The following is a 26,596-nucleotide window of genomic DNA, read 5'->3' on the forward strand; positions in this document are numbered from 1 at the left end:
TCCTTTCACAAGGATAAAGGCCCATCTCAATCATCACCTTAGTCTCAGGATCTCTCTATTTTTGTTCCTCTCTCTTCTACAGATTTATTTCTATTTCTAATGGTCACTCCTCTCCTATGTTTTTATATTCTATCTTTGTTCAATAAGGGAATTTTCTCTTTTTGCTTCTCTTCAAAATGTTTCTCTCTCTCTCTTTGTTCATTATAGAAAAATTGTGTATACTAGTATGTATATATGTATCATTTATGATCTATGTTTAATAACACATTCATTATTTTACCATAATAGTTGAAAATCATATTGCAAGTTATGTTCTTATTGTAAGAATTTCAGAGGTTGCCCACTAAAAGTGGCTTATTATAAATGAAAAAAGAATTACATTTTTCCTATGTTCTTCTCTTGTAATAAGCAATTTCACTGCAGGTTTAAATTTTTAACAGCCTATTTACTCACAACAAGCTTTATTTTTATCTTATATGAAATACAATCTGTGAAAAGTTAAAATCGCATATTTTTGAGGTTGCAGACCAATTGATAAGGGAAACGCTAAATATGGGTCAAACACTGCAGTACACGCCAGCAATAACATTACAACCACAAGCATAATGCCCTACTTTTGGGATTTCCCTAAATCTTGTCCAAGCACCTTGTAAATATAAATTTTGCCGACTTACTCTCTTTGGATGCTGGTCACTACTTGCTTGGATGAGTGCTATTGCTCAATGGTTCAATCTTTCTTGATTGATGCCTCAAGGTATGCATGAGTGATGATTAATAAGTCCACTTCAATGCAAATAAATCCTCCTTTATACTTCATTAGTGGAAGAGTTGCCACCTTTCATAAGGATTGAGTCGCCAATTTTTGTTGTCGCCTTTGAGAATAATATATTATTCCCCAAATTGATCTCCTTTGGATGTCCTCAAATAAAACATTCTCCCTTTATATCCTCCAATGTGAGGGAGTGTCATGGCTCTTCTTAATGGTCACAACCTTTTACAATACCACCCTTTGAAAGGGTCACAAACCTTCATCATTGTTGCCCCTTTGAAAGAGTCACTTCCTTATCTTCTTCTCATTTCTTTCTTCTTCCATTAATGTACCCTTAATTCCTTGTCTCCATTCATTCTTTCTTCCTTCCTTCATACCCCCCTTCAAATGAATTTATTTTCTCCCTTTTATATCTTGTGTTTGAAGAAGTCGCAACATCCTGCTGATGAAATATGGAGCATGATCCAAGACAATGGAAAAATTAATCAGAGTCAAATCCACAAATCATCAAGTTAACTTATCATGGACTCAGGAAATTTTGTGCATTTAATTCTGAAACCTCATTATTATTTTCCCAAAAGTAAGTGAAATGAGATCAAAGAAGAAAATAAATAACATTAAAGACATAATTCTGCCTTATCTTCTACCTTATCTTCCACCCCTATGTTGTCTTTTATACAACCACTACTTTGGAACATTTAAATTATCCTCTTCATTCAGCTTAATTGTTTTACAATCTTTAACTTGATCTCAGTTGTGACATCCTGAATTGGCTTGCAATCAGGATGCTAACTTCGAAACAAAATTTCCCAATTAACAAAACAATACAGTTCAGAACATTTTATATGTCATTTGTTAACAACAAAATATTTAATTTAATATCAGTACATAACCTTTGGTTTTTCTCAAGCATCCTCACACTTGCAAGTAATTTAGCGAACTTCAATGGCTACATAAAACTTTAGAAACATGAAAATAACCTTCTACTGTTAGCTCCCAATAACCAGAAGAATTAACACGAGTAGAGTGCAGTTCTCTCAAGTGAATTATATCTCTCCAATTCTTCATTGCCTTAGATAAGTAGAACAGTATTCAAGAAGAAGGAATTAACTACCAAATAACCCAATATTTATGCTATAGATGGGTATGAAATTTGAATCAATGAAGAAAAAATGGAATGTCTTCCATGCAAAGACATAGAAGCAGAATCACTCCAAGTCCCCAGATGAGTCATTATTTCTGCCATTTTTTTCTATATGGGGCATATCATCCTGTAGGAAAAAATATTAATTGTGCTCTATTCCAATCAGGAATTGATGAGAATTTTATATAGAAATATATACAAATGCATGAATTCAAAACAGTCATCTGTAGACTTTTTTATTTCACTTCTTCACCTCTTTTCCAACTGACTTTACTTCAAGAATATAAAACAGCGTGATTTATCTCTCAACCGTCTATGTGTATTCAACAATATTGGTATCACACAAAAAGAAAATCGAGAAGATTACATATAGAAAGGTTTGAGTATCTCTAATTAGTGTGACTGACACAGTAAGTCCATAAGAACTCATCACAAACTTCATTTTTCACACAGTTTTGCTGGTGAGGAAGAACATTTCTTATTGCATTTAGGTAATCATTAATGACATGACACTGCCATACATTCACATCCTTGTTTAAATTTTTACAGTTGTGGCAGACGTAAAGGAAGAAGATTGGTGCACAAATTGCCACTAGTAATGCTGCAATCTAATCCATAATAAGCCTGAATATTCCAATACACAATTCACTAGTGAGCATTTACTTTTCCTAATGTGATGTTCCCAAGTTTTATACTACTGAAACAACAATAAGGTTGTAAACTGATGTTTCCTACAGCTCTATGATTGCTGTGTGTATCATACAATTATTATGAAATTATGCAAATGGTCACATACATTGCAACAATTATGGCATATCAGACTGATTACCCCTCTATGCTTCTGCAAAGTAAATATTATTTCCTAAGTTGCAGGGTTCAGGTCCTGCCAGCCAGGTTTGGGTCCAGGTTCATTGCAGGTTCAGATTCAGGTTGGGTCCATAGCAGGTCTGCACCTCGGATTCTGGGTCCGAGCGGATCTGTGTATAGTTGCAGGGTTCGAATCCTGCTAGCTGGGTCCAGGTCCGCGTTCGTCACAGGTTCAGATTCGGTTTGGGTCCATGGCGGGTCCGTGTGGGATCTGCACCACGAACAGTGGGTCTGGGCATGCAGACCCACTTGGACCCATAGTCCATGGTGCGGACTCTACGCAGACCCGCCACAGACCTCGAGGGTTTTGGGAGGGGCCCAGGCGGACCTTTTGTGGACCCGCAAGAACCCACAGCCCATGGGGCCAAAAAGTATACTTTAAAACACATTAAATGATTTTTTTTTTTTTTTTTTTTTTTTCCTATAACCCTAAGGAGCCTATTAGAATACATCAAACACATTTTATTTCTCATTTTGGTGTGTCCATTTTGCAAGCTTGAAGAGAAGGTGCTAGAGATTGATTGCAGAGTCACCAATCCTTCCAAGGATCATATTTGAGTATTATCATCATGTTTCAAAATTTATTATTTGATCAACTAGTCTATGTTTTGAAATTTCATTTTGCAATTCAGTAATTCAATGTATGATTTTCTTTAAAATCGTGAACATAGATTAATGAGAGGGTATTTAATGTTAATCTTTGACATTTGGCATTGATTAATGATCAAGCAACATATATGCATACTATGAAATGATTTAGTTTTGCATTTTTGTGTGTTTCTCCTATTGTTTTGTATATATAATGCATACACACACACACAAACCCCCCCACACACCCCCCCCCCCCCCAACCCCCCACAAACCCAAACGGATTTATTTTATTTTTTGCCCGATCCCATACCTGAATCCAAACCCATCCCCAAACTGGCAACTTAGATCTTTTTCTCTATTCAATAAGAACAAAATGCAACAGCAAGTTTTATTGTTAACGTATTTGAAAATTATATTGAGATTCTAATTGAGAAACTGCTATGGTCGTTATCAGTTAGGTGCTTGAAATAATAAAGTAGTTGCATAGAATTGAAGCAAGCAACCAAAGAAATCAACACATGAAGAAAAGGAAAAATATGTACTAGTGAAATCCCTAGAGATACAAAATGTAGGAAATATTAAAGAAAATAATTCCTGCAATTTTCTAACACCCAATCGTTCCGAGCCTTTAGTAGCATCTCTACAATACTCCCCAGACAACCTTATTGTGGAGTAATTGCTTATTGAACAAGCTTTACTGATATACTCTGCTGTTACAGTCATATTTTACCACAACAACCCCCTTATATCATTCTTCACCCCTGGGTATATTTCCATGCACTTCCATTTCCTTTCAATTCTCTCAAGTGCCTTTTATGACCCTTACAAGGAATACATATGCTAAGACATAAGCAGACATAGAAATAAGTGAATAACACATCCCAAACATCAAGAGAAACATTATTTTTCTACCAGCATGCTTCCTTTTTTATTAAAACTGAATTGATAAGAACAAAACTGCAATGGCACCAATGTAACTGCCATTGCACATGCAATACTGCCACTAACACAAATCAAACTACCAGCAACTCAATCAGCACCCTACTTTATCTAGTGGCTTTGCCAGTACACAAGTGTTCCTGACTATTTGAAATTAACATGGCTTTTCTGTCTTCTATGTTTTTGCATCCAAATCTTCATTTCTGCCTTCCTAATGATCTTAATAAGGCAACAAGAATGTCTCAAGCTCTTCTTTAGCATCATGAACTGTGAAACTAAGCCAGAGTTAACCGAATTTCAAACCATTTAGATTGAAATTAGGCAAACATAAACAAATTATTAAAAATTCATAAAAGTTTGATTCATATTTGTATGGGGAAAACAGCATAGTTTTTTTAAATAAGATACATTTTAGATGAGCGCTTTTGGGGGCTTTTTTAGGTTTCAAAATAACTCCTTTCCCAGCTTCTTTAGATAATCGAGAATTTTTTTCCCATACATGTTTATGGGTGTTTTTCCCACCTTTTTTCGAACAGCATATAGAAAGTCCACAGTTCTGCATGGCATGTGAACACGGCTGCCCAGATAATCTGTATGGAGTGTGGGTACATGTCGATTTCAGAAAGCAATTGGTTGAGGCTTATGCCTATCGAGGGAAAACTTAAACAATTGAAACCCGCAATCTTTACCATTATTAATTTAAGAATTCATTATTATCCTTTAATATTTAATACAATTTTATTTGAAGTTCGGTATTTTTAGTTTATTAATATAATAGTACAGGTTTAAAATGTTAGTTGTAAAGTTTATTTTTAAAAATTTATTAATACAATATTATAAATGTTGAAAATTTAATATTATTTTATTTATTAATATTTAATTTATCTGTTTTATGGTGATTTTGTTTATTGTGTATGCGATTTTCTAATCCAATTTCTAATTTTACACTATAAATATGCATATATCTATAATTTTATTTGTTTTGTTTGGACAAATCTAAATTTATTTATTAATTGTAAATTATTTTAGCATTTTGTGAATATATTATTTATTTATTTTTAAGTCAATTTATAAAAGGCAAAATTGATTGCAAATTTTTTTCAGTTTTTTTTCCCATGCCAAACTTCATCCAAATTCCATTGCTACCAAACTCGAACTTGAACCTTGTGACACAACTATGAAAATACAACTGATCAAATCAATCAATTAAGTTTTAATCATTTCCATGATGCAATTCAGATCATATACTTTGGATATTGAAAATCTTACACTTTGCAAGGCCTGTTTACTTGGAGACACTGGAATATTAAAAGGTCAAATATTTTATCAAGAAGGACAAGAATTTAGCAATACGCATCTTTGGTCATAGCAAAGTTCCTCTGTTCGATGAACAAATTCAAATATGGCAAGAGGCTCATTGTCCAGCTTTTTACTACATTTGCCACCAATTTCCCCTATCCTTCTTATCCCTTAGTTCTCCAAAGACATATTTAAAGGCAATGTTTGTTTCTGATTAATAGATTATATAAAAGATGTGGAAGGTAATAGAAGCATCAAATGTTGTTTTCCTGCCCTTTGGCAGGTTACTTATAAAGATTGTTCAAATCGATTATTAAAGGTCCTTAAAACAGAGGATGTCAAAATAACACCACAAGTTACACAATGAGGCAATGGGTAGGGTAGAGCCTAAAGGTGACCATTAAAGTAATACATCGGAATGTGCAAATAAGTTACATGCATTATAGAAATTCATTGGTCAAAAGGGGCATAATCAAACCCAAAAGTTCTTTGTGTGTTATTGGAATCTGTAAACCCAACTTCCTTCTACGTTCCTATCCTCTGTGATGATGCAAGGTGAACAAAGGGCTGTTTAGACTTTAAATCAATACAAATTTTCTAACTTAACCGGGAAGCCCAAAGGCTAGCTAATGAGGAGTTGCAAAATTAAGAGGATCCAAGCGGATAATATGCATACAAGATAGCAGATGACCCGGGAAAATATGTTGATTGATACTATTTATTTTGCAACATTTGAATCTTGAATGATGGGCTCTTCTCTATATTTTGAGATTTATCATTGGTTGAATGCCTTCTTTATAATCTAGGTACATGGTGGAACGTTTTGGGCATTGATGCTCGTAGGCCTCAGAGCTTGTCTCTGTATCTTAAGTCAGAACTGCTGTGCTTTTGATTGTATGTGTGGTAGGCATTGGTTTACGAATGCATAAAAGCACTGCCTTCATATTAAACTGTTAGAGCTTAAAATGCTTGATAGAGATTCTGTTTAATTTTAAGGCTTAAAAATATTAGTTGTCTAAAACATTTATATCATTCTACATTTTGTCCCTCTACTTAATTTAAAAGTTTTCCGATAGCATCAAACAACATCAATGATCACACGACTTAGTTGCTTTTTTTTATTCAACTTCAGATTAGATCTTTCAAATTGAGAAGCCAGCATACATGACAACAGACTTTGTTTCGGTAGATGAAGTACCATAGAAGTATAGTTCTCAATCCCATCATCATTGGATCAATGATATGTGAGCACTAACCAGTAAAAGGTGATTGGAATTTGGACTCCAAAATTTCTTAATAAATTGTTGCACTTTGCTTTTGGCAGACTAGAGATATAGATATGAAACCTTGTAAAGAGATAGTATACTTGAGGTTTTGTTATCAAAATTTGAACATTGTGCACATGTAAAGGTGTCATAGGTACCTTCGTTATCATTTCCCTATTTAATAATAATTCTACCATATATTTTGATGCCCATCAACAATAATTGACATGGAATGAACTGAGAGAATTTTATATTTTTTCCCATTTGTTATTTTAGATTTTTTTCTTTTCTCCTTTCTAGGTTTCCTTAAAAGTTAAATATAGTCATACTGCTCCTTTTTGGCCTGTCTTGTCAAGAATGAGTCATCTGAATTTTGCCTGGGATACAAACCTCTTGCACTATTGGATAATCTATTTGCAATAGAATTTTACAAAATGAGCATGCATTCACATTCATAAATAAAGGCCTTCAGAGTTTTTTAAGATACAATGAGAAGGCATCACCTCAAAATCGAGAAGGTTCACACAATCTGTGCTACCTCCTAACCAAAAAACACATTTAATGTAGCCTCAGGTACAAAAGGACAATCAAGTTTCTAAAAGTCGGTCTCTCTGGGCAAAATATGGCCAGATATTATCAGCTTCAAGCACAAGCTCAAGAACAGTTACCTTCTTCAACACACTAGCACATAATAGCCATGGAAAATCTGCCACCAACTTAATCATCTGACACCACTGTGCATGAATCAGATTTTTGAATGATGGATTTATGCAAAAATATTATTTGGGGATTTGGCCAAGACAATATGTCTCTAATAAAAGACAAGTATTATCTATAACTTATATGAATAAACCAATATTTTAAAAATTGGCATTAGCCGGAATTAAAGATCTTAGTATATAACTCAAGACCCAGCCCAAGTTAAATTAACTATTCAAGAATTTGTTCAATGTAACAGGAAATTTAATTGTTTATCAATAAGGAAAGCTTGGTGGACTAAACCTTAAAAGCAAATACTTATATGCTTGGAGCCAGGATTTGTGCATTTGTAGCAGGATCAAAGTAATATTAAGATGGATAGCAAGCACAGTAACAACTAATAAATTATTAAATTCATAAATCATGGGTATCACACAGACTTGCCAGAATAGGAGGTTTACACTAAACAAATAGATCATATGAACATCAATGAGATAGCTACGAGAAGATAATCAACACAAAACAATTAGTATTCTGAAGTAAAATTTAAAATCACACTTGCATATAAAAGTGCAATGAACACCTCTGCAATCCATATCGACTTTTAAACTAAGTAAATACTAAATAATTTACCTCTGTTCTTCCAGGCATGATGGGCTTGCCAGAAAGCAGTTCTGCAAGTATGCAACCTGTACTCCATAGGTCAACAGAAACTCCATAGTCTGTAGCACCAAGTAAGAGTTCTGGAGGCCGATACCAAAGTGTTACAACACGGCTAGTTAGAGCCTGCCTCTGGTCAGGATGAAAGAAAGTCGCTAGACCAAAGTCAGCTATCTTCAGAATTCCTCCATTGTCAACTAAGAGGTTTGAACCCTTGATGTCACGATGGAGTACACCACGACTGTGACAATGATCAAGCCCCAAAAGTAATTGTTGCATGTAACATTTAACCTGTTAAAAGAAAGTGATTTCCAGATCACTTATCACATGAAAACAAACTAGATAAATGAAATAAGAAAATTATAGTCAACCATGACTTTAGTCTTCAATTCAACCTGCCACATTGAGAGCAATAAATGTGTCTGGTATCTAATAGCAATAATCTGACTAGACAAGATAATAAGTCCTGAACATCTTATTTCTGTTAACCTTCAAGAAAATTAAGGAGTGCAGCTATATGCATGTGCAAATGTAGGCCTAATATGGATGGGGAAAAAATAAATTGTAGGATGCTAATCAATTGAGAAGAATTAACAAACCTGTGGTTCAGTAAACTTGATCCCAGGGCATGCAGCAAGTCCAGCAAGATCATGTTCCATGTACTCAAAAACAAGATACAGACTGCAAGACACTCCAGAAGTAACCAGACCCTCCAATTTAACAACATTTGGATGATCAAGTCTGCGTAACACTTGAATCTCTCGTGCCATAAACCTAACACTTTCAGGCTCCAAATTATCAAATCGTACCTTCTTCAGAGCAACAATCTTACCCGTATCAAGATCACGAGCTTTATAAACATTACTGTAAGTTCCTTGCCCAATCTGCATAACAATTTGCATTTACATTTTTCTTTAAATATATTTTAATCCTGCCTCCAAAATATACAAGGCATCTACAAATAGATTAAACTATAATTTGCCAAGACCCATTAACAATTGCAACTAATTGGAGCTATTATTAAAATGTCAAAACATTTAGAGCTTATAAATTGAGAGAATTAAAGTGACCCAATCAAACCAAATAGTGATTAGAAAACAGTTAGTTAATAAGAGGCAAACAGTGCCCTTTATCAACATCAAACAATATACCAGGCAACCAAGGATTTAGAAATCACAATCCCAGTAACTTGAAGTAAAATATTGACACTCTTTTCATTAAAGAACATGGACTTCTGTCACTGGAGGAAACTTAAACATTCAAACATTCAAACATGGATTTTTGTTTTACTTTAGTTTTTTATATTCAAATTAAAGTTTTGGAGCAATTTTTAGGTTGAAGATAAGATATCAAGATTCCAAGGTATTAATCGTTGTCCAAGGTTGTCTCAAGCTTTGGAGAGAAATGACAACTAATGCAAACTCAATCTTCAGGTTCAAATTGCCATTCACAAAGCGCAAAAAAATTCTGCACATTTGCTATAAACTTCAGACTTACGAATCTAATTGCAAACTACAAAAGAAATTCAAACGGCAAAAGGACAGTGAACCATAAGCCTTTTCAAACCAAACTTCATCATCAAAGACAGTGCATACATTAAAAAAGATAGCTACTTATGTCACTTGTAAACATATCTCAGCAAACAAACCATCTTGTATTTTGAAGACAAACAACTGGAGGATACATCAAATATCTCCCCACAAATAGTTCTTAATCACACAAATTGTTTCTTTAACTACATCTACATGGTAATGCTGTTGCTGTCCATCTTTATTTATGTGTTATTTTGAAGAGTTGCAAATGCATATACAATTTGCTAAAATGCTCCATAAATTAGACTCTGCAAACCAAACTTCACTCCCAGAAAACATAGAACTAAAACACATATAAATGCCAATCACGGGATCAAAATAGGTAAGTTGCATGGGTAAAATGGATGAATTTTACTTGCTTTTTTCCTGGACTTTACCACGGTTGCACACAAAAAACTCATTTAAAATTGCAGGACACACAATTTTGCTAAAAAACACGGGAAGGGGGGAGGGGGGGGGAGGGGGCGGGATGGCGAGACATTGGCAAACTTGGCAATTTCCAATTTCTGCAATTAGTCACAATTTCTACTTCTATGGTATATGCTATAATAAGATGCAATATTCCAATCCTCCCTCCCATTACATCAATTTAAACAAAGGATTGATCGTTAATAGCAACCAGTCTAAAATCTAAGGGAGTGTCTACACCAAATCTCCTCCCTCACCCAACACACAACAGAAACAGTCACATCAATGAATGTCTTGACTATCATATCATAGTTCCCAGGCTTGGACTCAGCAAAAAATATGCAAGACTCAACATAAATAGGTTTTTTTGGACAATTTACCTAGGTCGAGTTTCTGGAGAGTCACAAGTCACCAGGTCTCAGCCAAAGGTGACTCGACTCGGAGTCCTGGAACTATGTATCAGACAATACCTGTAAATTGATTCATACTCAACTATTCAAAAGTACAAATCTTCACATATGGCTTAGGAACACTCAACTGCCCACAAGAAAAACATTTTTGCACTTGAATCAAGACATAATCAACTATTCACAGTGCAACAACACCAACCAATTATAGGCCATGGCATACTTTTGGGAGGGGGGGCATTGGAAAACCTGGCATTTTGTTATTTTTGCAATTAATCATAATTTCTACTTCTATAGTACATACTATACTAAGATGTGATATTCTAATACTCCCTCCCACTACATCAATTTGAACAAAGGATTGATCTATTAATAGCAACCCATCTGAAATATAAGGGAGTGTCTGCACCAAATCTGCTCCCTCACCCCACACACACCAAACTAGTGGCATGAGGCATCGATGTATGTATTGACTATTAGACAATACTTGTGAATCGACTTACACTCAACTATTCACAAGTACACATCATTGCCTATGAATTACGAACACTCATCTGCCCACAAGAAAACACAGTTTGCACTTGAATCAAGACATAAGTATCCATAGTACAACAGCGGCAACCAATTATGGGCCAAGGCATATTCAACTATCCACAACAACAATACTTCTTGTTTTGTGGATCAAGACATACTCAACTATCCATATATACAACACATGGGAATTATGAAACTTACCAATTCATGTAGATTATGATATATGTTGTCAGTGCCAATATTTTTCATTTTTTGAAATTAAAATATATCTTTCAAAGCAATTTTCAACAAGAAAATATAAAATAATTCAACCTTTGTTTCTCCAAAAACCTATTTTGTATGTCCATGGATGACATGGCATTGTTTGTTGTATAAATTGGATTTATTTCCAGCCCTTGGGAATAAATAGCAGACAATCTAACATTTCAATGCACCAAAACTACTCTTCTGTGAAGAGTAGCAAACCATCTCTTAAAAAATCTCTTTGGAGAATTCAAATATACCAAATTGAAGCATCAACAAAACTTGATATAAAATTTACTTGGTTGTCACCCCCTCAACATACGATCCTGCACAAGCCTCATCGACAAATTGTCAAACAACACTTTTTCAAGACAACTGTATATTAGATTCACACCGTCTTCCTCATCAAATTGTTCATGATACTAATTGTAGCCTCAAAAGATTTGGAGATTTTGTTCTTTTCATCAGCTTTCCAAACCATCTTAAATTTCTAAGTTTCATTATGAAATGAGGAAGACATCACAGTTTCAAAGACTATGATCTGTACACTATGAGGTTAAATTTTTCCAAAACTTAATCTAATACAGATTTAAGTTCCCTGATCCTAGAAGTAATGTGTGGTTATGTATTTTAACAGTTGAAATTGAACTTGAGTTACGCTTAAAACACTTCAAACATAAATGGGAGACCAATAAAATTGAAAGAATTGAGAGAATCAGAAAGAGATAGGAAAAAAATGCAAACGCTTAATAATGTCGCCAGGCAAAACACACCTTATTAGAACATCCAAGCTTTCAAAACCAATGTGTGGTTATGTATTTTAACCATTGAAATTGAACTTGAGTTATGCTTAAAACACTTCAAACATATAAGAGAGACCAATAAAATTTAAAGAACTGAGAGAATCTGAAAGAGATGGGAAAAAAATGCAAACACTTAATAATGTCACCAGGCAAAACACACCTTATTACAACATCCAAGCTTTCAAAACCTGTTTGCAATCTCTTTTTCTTTGGACTTTGCACTTGAAGATGCTAACAATATCTTCGTGCTTAAAAAATCTTTCATAATTGTCTCCTCCAAAATTACAATAATTCTCTCAGAAAATTTTCCAAACTATAGTGAATTCTCAAAAGCCATAACCCCCTTTAAATACATTAAAATTATCCTTATTTAACCAAATTACAACAAAATGACCCTCTAAAAAGAATTAAATTGTTCATAACCCCCTTTAAACTTCTTTTAAGATCCCTTTGCTATTTTAAAATTTAGCCTCCTCCATTAATGGGGATTAGTTTTAACTATAAGCCTTATTTAATAAAATTTGGTGTCTATACTCGTTTAAATAAAAAGTTTTGCCCACTTATAACTAAATCCTCAAAAGGTGCAACAGAGGGCAACTATTTTGGCATAGGGGTGGTTGGTGGTTCAAACCCCACCAACCACTTTTCGTAAACAACCTACAACCTGCCAAGTAGATAACTATTAATGTCTTCAGCTTGTGGTCAAGCGCACATTGCATGGTGCATTGATGGGGAGGAAGAGTAGGATGTCGCATGTCATTAGTTCAAACCTCCAAATGAACTTTTGAATCAAGCAAAATTGATCTATAAACCAACTGGATGCCACAAGGCAAAATAATATTCGCTTGTCAGATGACACGTGTCACACTCCAATTGGGCCAATTGTACAACATATCTTGCCATGTTATCAACACAAACTGTCATGTCATCTTGCCATGAAAAGTGTACGATCTTCCATGTGTCACTATGTGATTGGTGAAATTGCCACTTCACCCTTCATGCCACATCATCTTGACATCACTAGTCAACCCTTTTACTTAGCAAATTTGATTAGTTGTAACTCTCATACAAACTCTATTTTCAAAACAGAATATAGTTCTAGAGTCATTGTGATGAGCACTATGACTTGGTGTCATTTTTGCTTGGATTTGAGGCAACCAGTTTTTCACCTTTTTCCATGGCTCCCTAATTCACATATTTGATCGAACATTTGACTACACATAACTTCTTCACATGAACTCCTTTGGGGCCCATTTAAGTTGTGTTAGGACCATGTCAAGGAACTCCATGCATTGAAGTTGTTTTTATGAATATGAGAATGTAAAATTTTCAGGATCCACCTTGATCATTCCTCCCCTAGAAGCTTTTGGACCTCCAAAAGTCTGTTTTACATACAACTCAAGTGATGGCGTGTTCACCTCAATTGTCCAATATCATGTGTACACTCGACTAGAATTCTAAACATATGACTCATCATAAGCACAATGGATAATCAGATAGCATTGTTAACACAATCAACTACACAGCCACCAATATTCATTATTACATCCATCATTCACATAGTACCAACTAGTAGGAAAAGAATCAATGACATTGAACAAATTGATGAAATAAAAAAAGTGTCAACTTGTTGGGCCTTTTGAATAGGAACATTATTAGAAAATGAATTATTCAAACCCTCTGTTACCATTACTAGCTAAAGACTTGCCCCTTCTTGCAACTGATCCTCACAACCCATTGTCGATGATGCTTGGCCATCACTGACTATTGTAGACATGAGAATCAAGTTATTACTTGCATTTATAATCATTTTTGAATGCTTTGTGTTTATAATTAATCCATCATTCTTCATGTGATGAGTGTTTACAATGTATTCAATTCCATCCTTAAACAAAGGATACCTATTATGCTCCATGTAGAAGATAGCTTTCCTAGAAGATAGCTTTCCTATCATATAAGTATGAGCTACCCAAGTCTAGTGGCACCACATCAAATTCAATCTCATCTATAAACTTAGATGTTGTTGCAAATCTTAAATTACATTGGTTGGTTACTTGCAATCTATTATCATTGCACACCCAACCTAACAGAAAAGGTCTTTTATGTGGCTTAGATTCCAATCCCAACTATTTAACAACTTCTTTGAAAATTAGATCAACTTGGGACCCACTATCTATGAGAGTGTTGATCTTAGTGATTTTAGAAATCACCCTTATATGAAAAGGTTCACATATTTTACTAAATTCATGAAAACATGACTTTTGGATGAAACATTAGTGGTAGAGTCATTGCCAATGAAAGCTTCACCTTTCAAACCCACAACTGATATCTTTGTTAAATCATAAAATCCAATCCCATATCTTAAATGATAGTTGTGGTCTTTTGCTTTCCTTTACGATCTTTCTTAAACCACTTTGGCTTCAATTCCGAATGCAATTTCCTATACTTCGCATCCTTGTACCCTTTCTTTTGACAATGTGAACAAGTAGGTTTTTCACCTTCGTCTTTCTTTAGTGTGGCAATTTTATTACCCTTCTTGTTGCCTTCAAGAGGAACAAATTCCTTCTTTGAATTGAAACTTGTGTTTCCTCCACCTGCTTCAATATGGGTTGCTTGAACACACACTTCATCATAATTAGATGGATTAAACATCAAGAGTGTATGATGTAATTGCTCTGATACCAATTGTTAATACAAGCCTAATTACTGGGGGGTGAATCAGCAATCACCAATTCAAACTTAAATCAAACTAATCCAAACTGATAAACACTTTAACCTCTTAAACATTCAATCAACACAATAGATAATATGAACTTCAAACAACATGTAACCATAAGAAAGTCATTCACACAAAGTAGACACAAGTTTTATCTCCTGAAAACCATGATGTGAGATGATACCCACAAATTGTGTACTCTTCTCAAATACACCCTATTAGGAGTTTGCCTGGTTAAGGGTTGTAAAAGCACTATTAAATGTCACCATGTTAAGGGATTTACCTATAGAACTGTTAAAGTCTTTAACTTGCGACCTAGTTAGAAGATTTTACAATAGGGACTTGTTACAATCCACCTAATTAAGGGATTTTGTTGTTACAGTGGTTAGCGAGTTACAGAAATAATATGATCTATGATTTGCACTACCTCTACTAGATCAGATCTAATTATACATTGTAACTCAACAACATACCGCACTATACTTTGGCTTGATTGCACTCGATTTTAACACTTGCTTTGTGATCACAACCTTCTCCAATTTTACAATACACTTGGAATCAGCAATTAGGTTCTTTGTTTTACCCTTAAGTAGACATTCGACCACCTTAAGAAAACCTAAATCCAACAATCCAGATTGAAACACATCTGACCATCCATACATTATTTTCTCCTAACTTTATCTACTCGCACTCAATCTACGCCTTGGAAATTGGTCCAACTCCATAAGCCATTTTGACCAAAACATAACTTTTTGAACAATCTTCCTCAAACATATTACCTCACTCAATGTGTTGTTAGATCCTTTCCACAAATCACACTACCTTCCTATATCTTGAAAATAATTGTCGATCCCAATGACAAATTGAAATTCACAATTGCTCCTCAAATCTTTACCAACTATTCTTCTTCACTAGTTCAACATTCACCTATTTACCTCTTCATCTAGTTTAGTTGTTTGTCCCTATTCACCTACTTGTTCCTGTTTACCTATTCTTCCAGTTTACCTATTTGTCCCTATTCACCTGTTTGTTCTTGTTTACCTATTCCTTTTAACATCACTTCCATATCACCAAAGTACCTTTACCTGTGAACATAATTCAGCGCTATCTTAACTATATCATCTTGACAATGTCATCAATCATATCCTATGATCAATCCAAGTAATTCATCACCGATCTAAAGCAACATTCAAATCATTTAACTATTTGTCACTGACTCCTTCAACAATTACCAAGTTTGAGTTCTTCTCACATAACTCACACAATTCTTCACATAAATAGGTGTTATTATACACGTAGCATCATGACACATAGATTAACCTTTATGTAGCATAGTAATGCAGAAGCATCTTGGGTTGTTTGGCAATCTTGCATCAACCAAAAAAATATTTCCTTTCAGTTGTTCTATGTTATTTAAGGAATGGCCTTTGACGTTCGTGTTTTCTCTTTCTGCGCAGTTGACTCCTTAATGTGGACCTATCGTAAATCCTTGTCCTAAGTTCGTGGAAACTAATTCAATCATATGCGGGAGTTATCCTTTCTCTTTGCTTGTGGCGTGTTCTTTCTTTACGGCTCAAGTAATATGCGGGTTTGGCTTGAGCGAGGTTACGTGTGGTATCAAGGCTTTCTACAACCTTGGGAATCCCTTCTTGGATCACATGTGGACCTATCTTTGTCCTCGTGGATGTTCTTTTGCTTAATTGTAAGGTCATTGATTTTTCCTTTGGGTCAGGATCTATATTTTGTCATAGTTCGCTTCACAAAACAAACTTGTGGTCTTGCTGGCTATATATTTTGAGATCTAGGATTAGGAAATAAAGCAATGAAGTTAGATAGAAGGAAAATAATAAGATTTGGCTCTGTAAGCCCGAGCTTCTAAGCTCATAGATCGCAATTTGTATGTTTATGAATGGCCTTATGCTTGGCATGTTAAAGGAAGATTGTCTCATCATATCTGCATTCGAATCTATATAATTTCTTGGGGTTTCTCCTATATTGTTGGCTTTTGTGTGTAACTCTTAGCGAGGGTAGCTTGAGATTGCCTCCTCTTGGCATCCTAGCCTTGCATCACATAGCAACACTTAATTCACACTGCAACTCATCCTTCGCTCTATTAATATGTGGTAACATGCTAAAAAAAACTTAGTCAAATAGTTGACATTAACGACAACCATATAACTGATTAATGTGTCATCAAATCTTGTTCCAATCCATATTACCTCATTTTGTAACATCACTAAAACATTCTTCTCTTTAATAAACTCAGCCAACAATCTTCCCACTGTATTACATCATCAATTATGCCAACAACTTCAATAATGTTTCTTGTGAATAAAGAGGAATACCAAGAGTTAATGCCTTTTCCTGAACACTTGTGTTTACTCTTGCATAGATTAACTTTTACTTGCCTGATATTTTGCCAATCCATTATAGCTTGTTGCATATAACCCATAGAATAAAATTGTTTCTTCAAAGCAATAAACTCATACCAAGATGAAATGATTTTACCATGCATAGCATGATCATACCAGATCTTTATCTCCCACCACACTAATGCAGTACCTCCCATTCCTAGAGTAGCCACCTAGATTTTGAAAGAATCATCGAAGATTTGTTGAACCTTGCAATACACTTCAATCTTTTTAAGTCGGCTATCTAGCTTCTCTATAAAATGCAAATAATTCCAACTCCAACAATACTTGAATCCAAAATGAAGCATCAATCTAAAATAAATATTTCTTGAATCCTGGGTCCTTAACCCTGCTTGCTTTAGCGATTGTTGTGAGGCCTCCTCCATGTTTGATTTACTTGTTGCTGCCATTTGGGAGTCCACTCTCCTTTCCACCCCCCACTGCTCCTCTCTCTCCTGCAGAACCAAACACCAAAACATATGTCCTATGAACCAATGGTTCAACACTGATTACAAATCCTTCCATCGCTCCGTACATTCTGCTTTAAGGCCCATTCCCTCGCTTTTGCTCGTCTGCGTTCTTCTTATCTCCATTTTCTTCACTGCAAGAAACGGTCCTTTGTCACGTCTCAGTGCAAGTCCCTATGCTTTGCGCTTATCCGCAATCCCCAGCTCTTCAAGTGTACCTTGTTCCCCACGCCCTCCACCCTTGATTTTCGCTTTCTGAACTCTCATACTATTGCACTTTATGACTTTCCTAGCCAGCCATCTATCCACCCCATTATGCCTCCCCACTGCCACTTGTTCACCCCCTCCAACATTTATGAGGCTGTTAGATCTATGAGATGCAGTAGAGCAGTTGATGAGGAGGGGTTCCAGGCTTGAACTTTTCAAGTTTGGTTCCTCGGTCCTTGGCTCCTACCTCCCTATACTCCTTAATAGAGTAGCTTGTACCAGTTTCCCTGATTCATGGTCAAGGCACTTGATTTATCTGATTCATAAGACCGGGCCTGTGTTTGACCCTGGCAACTATAGGACCATCATGATCGAGCATACATTTGCCGAACTTTATGCCACAACACTAAATGTTATGCTATCCAAAGAGCTTGACAAGAGAGGTTGTAGAGCTAGAGCCCACACCGGTTTTCAGGCTAACTACCAAACCATAGATCACATTTTGACATTGCAGGCTATTATTGAGGAGGCTAGGCAACGTTCGGCGAAAGTATATTGCTGCTTTGTAGACTTTCGCAAGGCTTTTGATTCCATTCCTAGGGTGGCTCTATTCCAGAGGCTTAGAGAGATTGGGATTTCTAAGACGTTGTTAATTGCTATTATGAGACTGCATGAAACTATGGTGGGTAGATTCAGGACTCCTAAGGACTTTTCAGTTCTAGTCCATAGCACCATGGAGGTGAAGTAAAGATGCCCTCTCTCCCCCACTCTATTTGGTTTTTATATTGATGAGCTTGAGGACTTCGTCATGAACTCCTCGCTTCCCGGTGATGGGTGTTACTTACATCAGGTCTTGATCTCCATTGTCCTTTTTGCGGATCACGTGGTTCTTCTAGCTTCTTCTTCGGTGGGTTTACAGAGGCTCCTTGATAGTTTGGCTTCTTTTTGTGACCAACAACAACTTGTGGTCAATCTGGATAAGACTCAGGTTATAGTCATTAATTGCTTAAAGACCTCTCATATTCACTTTTTCTTTCAAGGCCAGGGGATTGACATTACTTCTTCATATATGTACCTCGAAGTGAAGTTCTCTAGACCCCGCTTCAGTATGAGACCAGCCATCCAGTCTAAAGTCAATAAGGGCATGGGCTACCTTGCCATGCTTGAGAGACAGTGCTTCAGACATCACTTTCAGGACATTTCGTCGAAGTTGTCCCTCCTAGATTCCTTGGTCCAACCGACTATTCTTTACAGCTCCGTGGTTTGGGGGCCTTCTCTTTTGGCCTCGGATTGGGCCTCAATCGAGCATGTATAGACTCTGCTTCTATGATGTATCATCAGACATCACAAGCTCACCCCTTGTAGTATTATATTAGCTGAGTTCAATGCTCATCCCTTCAAACTTGTGGCCATATTTGATTTGATTTGGTTTCTTCATCACCTTTGTGTTTTGCGGATTCAACTGCTGATCAATATAGATACTCCTACCTGGCCTACTGCTCCTATATTACAACTGCAAGCTCCAATACTAGCACTAGAGCTCGCTGCTGATATGCTCAAGCAACCTCTCTACTGAACTTGATTGGGATTGATACTGACCGCCTCCCTCCATCAATTCTCGTTGGATGCCACTGTTCACCTCCTCCCCTCACGTCAGGAGTTGAACGAGCATGTCAGACTTGATATCTACAAACAATACATTACCACTACTTGGACTAACCCTCCTGGATGTTTACATCCGAGGATGGCCTTCTATGCTGAGCATTCGCTGGAGATCCGTGATAGGTTTGTTGTTTAACCTGGGTACTTATCTCAACATTGGTGTCATGCCCTGCATATCTCTTTGGGCTCCTTCAGAGTTGGCTCTCACCGTTTTCAGGCCCAAACTAACCACCATATAAATAGAGATGACCGGATTTGTTGGTTGTGTACTTTAGTGGAGGTTGTGACAAAGACTCACTTTATTTTCTATTGCCCTATCTATTATAAGATCAAAGGGAGATTTTATTGCCTATTCTGAGATTGTTTCTCTTTCAACATTCTTCAGTTACATTGATCAGTGGTGCCTCGCACTTTGCCTCCGAGAGGCCACCTTGCTCCGCAATAATACTCTACAATCACTACTTCCTCATTGTCATACCTCTGATAAGCTCATCACTACCTTTTTCTCACCCTTGTCTCTACCACAGGGTGTGAAAAGGTCGTCCAATACTACCACCATCAGTCACTTCAAGTCTGTGAGACCCCGCAGCAGTCTCTCCCAACAGCAACACTCCTCCTGTGGCTCTCAGAGACAGTCCAAGGCTCTTGATCACCCACGGTTATATCCTTTTGCTACCGATTTCTTTATGCCGAGGAAGGACCCTAGTCCTTGCCTTGGCATTTCTCTTCTTGCTTCTTGCTTCTTGCTTGCTTTTTCTTGGACATCATTTGGTGCTCCTGCTTCTGTCAGCTCACTTGTTGTAAGCTCTCAGTCCCATAGACCCTTTTGTAGTCTTTTGTTGGACATTAATAGTATTATGATTATCTTATCTTATCTTATTTAATGTTGCCAACAATAAATACTACAGAGGGATATGACAAAGCCTTTCATCTAGACATCCTTGTAGATATTGTCTGATTTTTCACAAGCATTCCCACATTAATTTCTTGCGATTGGATGAGGATTCAAGTCATCATTGTTCATTATTTGTGTGATCATGGTTATCAACCCATTCAGATGACTTCTGTTTACATGCTCGTTAAGATACTTTTTGTTTGTGTTTATATGCACTGAAATATTGAATTTGTTTTTTGGTCAATGAAGCATATTGAGCTCTATTTGTTATCTATGTATGAAAGAAATCAATACTATGCATGTTTTTAAAGGCATATTTGTAAAAATTACTGTAATTTTGATGTTCAATAAATTTCCTGAAATATATCACAGTTTTTTCCAAGTAGAGAGTTTTTATACTATGTCGAATAAGAGATACAAGAATATATCACAAACAGAAAATGCTTCTTAAGAAATTGACAAATATAAAATCACCTGCTTACCCAGGTCCTCGCACAACTCTTCTTTCTATTACTGCAATTGGCCATATATATCTGAATTTGTAAGTTCTGTGGCCCTATGATGCTAGGGGGTAACCCCGAAAAGTCAGAGACATATGACATGTTGGAAAGGGAAAAAATAATTGGAGGATATCAGATCTCCTTAAACCTGTCCGTGCTGAATGCCTGGACAAGGCAGACTATTCCTGATATATTCAATGTTACTATGAAAACAGTGACTAGAGGTGGCCTCAGGACCACAGAGCCAACAATGTGGCTCTTACAATCAACAAGTGCCCTAAAGTAAGCTAGATGCAATCCAAAGAGACCCTGTTGATTACCTCAGATCAGCAAATGAAAAAAGACTTGTTTTTTGCCAGTTGATGATTGATAGCAGGAAAATGCTATGGTGCAGGCTGCTGCTAGAGTTGCTGAATGGAACTAGGTAGAGGAGAATGAATTTTGATAAGTTCATCATTTGAAAAAAAAATCTTTTTGTGCTCTTTAATTAGCAGTATCAATAGTTTTCTCGGGATGAATATTAGCGGCCTTAGGTGCAAATTGCAATTACCTGGTTAATACACCTGATACTGTAAACTTCAGTACTTCTCTTATGATTTTGTCATATTAGTCTTCAAAACATAGCAAACAACCAGGCTAAAGAAGAGTGAAATTAAATTGCAACTCTTTTGATATTCTGATATATGCTTATTTACCCGTTTTCAGAATGCTGCAGAGTTTAAGAGCCCTTCAGCAACTGAACTTTCAACTAGTGCATCCCAATTTGCACAGGTTAGCATTCAATCCAAGTAACATTAACTTAATAGATCCATCTCCATAAACTGCTTCCATCTCATGAATATACAAATCAATTTTAGTTCCAATATGAATTCAGAAACCTCCTAACAAACTAAATGTTATGTTTTAACCATATGATACAGCACAATTGTTGCCAGTGAACATTATGTTTTAACAAACTAAATGTTATGTTTTAACCATATGATACAGCACAATTGTTGCCAGTGAACATTATGTAAATTCACTCTTTCATTGCTCCGCTTCAACCAAAATTTAATCGAGGGTAGTCCAAGGAATTTAGCATAGTTGGTTGAAGTAATGTATTGTCCTTGTGGAGACCTTGGTTCAAATCCCAGGAGTGACATTTTTATGGCTTTCTAAGGTGTGACTCTTGGAGTCTCCCATTTGTTGTTGTTCGTAAGGAATCACATGTTGTTGTTCAAATGAACACAAGATTTGTAAATGATATTTAATAGGAAATAAAATTAATAGAGGGTACCCTGATACATATGAATTGGTGATTGATCCCTGAACTTTCCACCTCAAATCAAAATTGCAACTACTATATGCCACAGATTTCCTAGACAGGGATTGGGTAAACTTAAAAATTTCAAGCTCCAATATTCATGGAAGTTGGTGGTGCCATTAGTTTTTAACAACAGCTAATGCAAACAAATATGTTCAAAGTTTTGTAGGAACCCGGTAGTTGAACAAGAATTTCATTTAAAAATCATTCCTAAAATTATTGGTTGTAATCTGACTTTAGCAGAAAAATCTCCTAAGCTGGTGGGAAAATTATCCGGCCCTGACCCAAACAGACCCCCTTAAATCTGAAAACAAAAAAGTAGGGGTCCCTGTTTAACTGAAAAAGATTCTAATTTATCTTCTAGCAAAAACAAATGTCTCCTCCATAAAAAAAGGTTCCTAAAGCCCCTCCATGAAACCACAGATGGGTGTGTGGGTTATGGAGTGTTTGGGGTTCAATAAGCAGCATGATGTGCCTTGTGGGCCTCCCACACCCTTTCTTTCTTTTTCTTAAAAATTTAACTGAATTTTTTACAGCAGAAAGAAGGGAGATGCCTGAATGCCCTTGGGACAGTTAAAGGACATCACAGATGTCCCAAGACGTAGTGTCTCATCAAGAGAGATTTCAGAGATGCAGGGTTTTGGGTGAGGTGGGAGAGGGGAGATTTGGAGGATGTTTTCCCGTGCATTTGTGTAAAATTCCATAGCATATGTCAACATGTGGCATGTCCCATTACAGTTGTCCTGACAGACAATTCAACTTAAGAAAAAACTTGAAAAGGAAATTATCTCAATTGACCTGATGCAATGTTAAAAACTCAGCATTTCACTAGATTAATTAATCCTCGTCAACATAGAATGACATAACACAAAAAACCCTACACTGAGCTAGAGGATTGCTCTACAACAGAACTTTTACCTAAGGCAACATAGAAAAACTCATAAACACAAAATTATTAAATAAAAATCCATCAAATTATATAGAAACAAATAGAAAAACTCGAAGGTACTTTAGAGTTTAATTCGCTGATGTTTATTGCCTGCTATATTTCAAGTTAACTACTCACTGCTCTAAATGAGCCAAAGGTCCAAGAAACATCTGTGCAGAAAGTTCCAGAGTACCTTGCCCAAATTTATAAACCTTTGCTCTAAAATGTGATATTTCTCCTCACAGCAGCTCAATTGGCATCATAGAACATTAAGGATCCATCAATTAACTCAACTAATTTGATTTCTATGAAAAGGAAACATAGATTATCAAATAATCATTCTAAATTATGATTTCCCCCATGCAACAGCTTGGGAACAATAAATCTAGCCAATCTGCTAATTCAACTCTCTTCTGTCCAAAACAACTTAAAATTTAAAATATTCATATTAAAATATAACTTTTCCCAAGCTGTCATAACTCAAAACCATCTAGCCAATTCACTATATTGACTCATTTTTCACTAAAATACATAAAACTTATAAAATCTAACTTTGTCAAAAATAGCTTTCTTAGCATATGGCTTCTTTAAATTAACTCTCTCCAAATTTGAAAAAAAATCGTTCATATTCATTATTTCCCTTCGGTGAACATTAGCACCCCACCAATTGACTAAAATAACTTAACATTAAAGGATCTTCGATCTAGATACTATTCCCACAGCCATAAATAGCATGTCATCAGTTCACTAAAACTCTTCTGGGTCAAGTTGACTTAGATACTTGAATGTCCATTCTAAATAAAAATTTCACCTGAACTCGTTAACTTGAATTGAATGATCTCCATTCTAGAATAATTTCCCCAAGCTATTATTAGCATGTTGCGAATTCACTAAATTAACTACTCCTCCAACCACGTTAACTTGAGTTTAAGCTTTCCATTCTAAAATGTACTACTCCATCCGACTAATTCATATAAATTGACTCGTTCTTCAACAGTTACTTAAAATGAGCAATTATTAATAGCATTGGTTCTAAATTCTGGTGTACAATGTTACTACATGACATTCCCCTCGCCATGAAAGCAATTCACTGCTATCGACCAATTCTCCATTAAAAAAATAATAATAATAACATTGATTCTAATAAACAATGTTCCCCTGACTATGCGGCCTATTCCCTCAAATTGACTTCAACTCCACCAAAAATAACTTTAAATTAAAAAAATTCAGCTCTAAATTGCAACTTCCCAGAGCTGTGATTACTCACTACATTAATTCTCACTATCCACCAAATTCAAGAACACTTGTTCTAAACTACAATTTTCGTCCCACAATCATTTCAATCTCACAAACTCACAAAATAAATACATTTTCAGAAGACATGAACCTCAAACGAGCTACAATTTCCGTCCCGCAATCAACTCAATTTCACGAATACATCAAATCAATCCATTCTCAGAAGACAGAAACCGAAACCTAAAATTCCATCCACCCACTGAACAAAAAACAGACAGCGGATCTGATAAAACTGACCTTATACAGCTTCTCAAAAGAATCGGCCTTTCGCGGGATCCAGCCCCTAATGGCTTCCCCAGCGACAGCTGTGAGCCAGGCAGGCCATCCAGCAGCCACCTGTTCGGCCTCCGTATGCTTAGGCAAATTGCCAGCCAAAAAAGTTCCGATCATCACATCAGATTCCGCCAGAAGAAGATCAGGCAAATTCCCCTCCTCATCCTTCTTCTTCTTCTTCCTCCTCCTGGCAATCTTGCTCTTCTCCTCGCCAAATGATCCACCGGGACTCTTCCCCGTCAATTTCCGGGCCTCCACGGAAGCAGCATTGCTTCCATTACCGGCACTTTCTGCGTCTTCTTTTACGAGCCATCTGGTGGAGCTGCGATTCGAACTCTTGCCCTTGGGAGAATCTTCAGTGTAGTCCAGAACGTATGCCTGCTTTGTGCAGACGCACCCCATGAACACGAGAACAAAAGTTGAGGGGGGACAAAAAAAATGAAAAAGGCCAAAAAAAGGCCAAAAAAGGGAAAAAGAAAAAAATACGTTTATCAGCTGAAACTGCGTGAGGCAGTTATAAAGGGCGGACAAGGGGAAGGAGATGAATTAATTAGGGGGTCTATAAAAGGCGCAGTGGAAATGTTAATTTGTTTTGGTCTAGTTGATGGGGTAACATACTGCGGCCTTTTAAGGTCAATTGATGGAAACGGTTTGGATAGGATCTAGACATGTGAAAAGGCATGTGACTCGTATAGGGGAATGGGACTAAAAGACTGCCAGCCGTGCTATGTGGGGATTTGTTGTGGGGTGTACGAGATGATGGGGAAATGCATGTTTCTCTCATGAGTCTTAAGAGGAGTTGGTCATATTTTATTCCAAGAGAGAGAAAAAGGAAAGAAATGTTTTTTTAGGTTATGATATGATATAGGGTTCTATGGATAGTTTATAATAATACGAGATTGTCTCGTATCCATAGAAAGATTCTTTATAGTCTATCGTATAGATATGTCTTTATCAACTACTTCGTACTTTCATTGTGAGATTAAGTGTTGGAAATGGTCAAAAAATGTGTGTAAGAGAGAGAGTGCTCATTTTGCAATTATGGAAATGTATCATTTTATTGGAGAGAGAGAGAGATGGAGTGTTATTTTCGCAATTATGGAAATGTGGCATTTTATTGGAAAGAGAGAGAGTGCTCTATTTTCAATTCTACGAATGTGGCATTTTGTTATTGAATAAGTTGCTTACAAGCACGATAGGGATAAATTTATGAATATTTTAACAACTAGCTCTTGGCATAACTTATTCAATGAAGAGTACATTGAGAAGTTGGGAACACTCATCATTGCATGCAAAAAGAATTGATTTATTGAATTTGGCATGTTCTCTCATAGGCTATGTTTAGCCTCTTGTATGTCAAATTATCTTCTTTTGTTTTTTTTTTCTATGTGCGTGCAAATGGCTTGTAGTGATATGGGACTACCTCGTACTTGTGCAAGTTTTCTTTACAATGCACAATATCAAGTTGTCTTTATATGGGTGTACAGATGGCTTATAGTAATATGGAGGTGATTTGTACTCATTGAAAGATTCTTTGAGTCCATTTTTTCAAGTATTCTTTATGTGCGGCTATAAATGATTTATAGTAATATGGGACTACCGTGTAGTTATAGGAGGATATATGAATTATTTTCCTTGGTAAATTTTTTTAATGGTATAAGATTTGGTCTACTTTATGAAATAACTAAACAAAATTGATACTATTTGGTATGAAAAGG

The 26,596-nt window shown here is 36.1% G+C and overlaps 1 protein-coding gene across 2 annotated transcripts in view; it reads right to left on the reverse strand.

Moving 5' to 3' along the window:
• The window catches only part of LOC149533006 (putative serine/threonine-protein kinase At1g54610), a 64,324-nt gene extending 38,847 nt beyond the window's left edge, over window positions 1-25,477 (reverse strand). Inside the window, exons 1-3 of one of the 2 annotated variants that reach the window (XM_089807446.1) lie at window positions 24,843-25,477; window positions 8,833-9,117; window positions 8,207-8,524 (exon numbers count right to left, since the gene is read on the reverse strand). In XM_089807446.1, coding sequence (XP_089663572.1) covers window positions 8,207-8,524; window positions 8,833-9,117; window positions 24,843-25,280 — 1,041 coding nt within the window. In that variant the 5' untranslated portion in view covers window positions 25,281-25,477. The remainder of the gene's footprint in view (window positions 1-8,206; window positions 8,525-8,832; window positions 9,118-24,842) is intronic. The other variant, XM_089807447.1, reaches the window with a different exon arrangement.
• Between the last annotated feature and the right edge of the window lie 1,119 nt (window positions 25,478-26,596).

This window comes from Cupressus sempervirens, chromosome 10, assembly GCF_028749045.1.
Source record: "Cupressus sempervirens isolate cs-2001-9-10 chromosome 10, ASM2874904v1, whole genome shotgun sequence".
NCBI classification, from domain to species: Eukaryota; Viridiplantae; Streptophyta; class Pinopsida; order Cupressales; family Cupressaceae; genus Cupressus; species Cupressus sempervirens.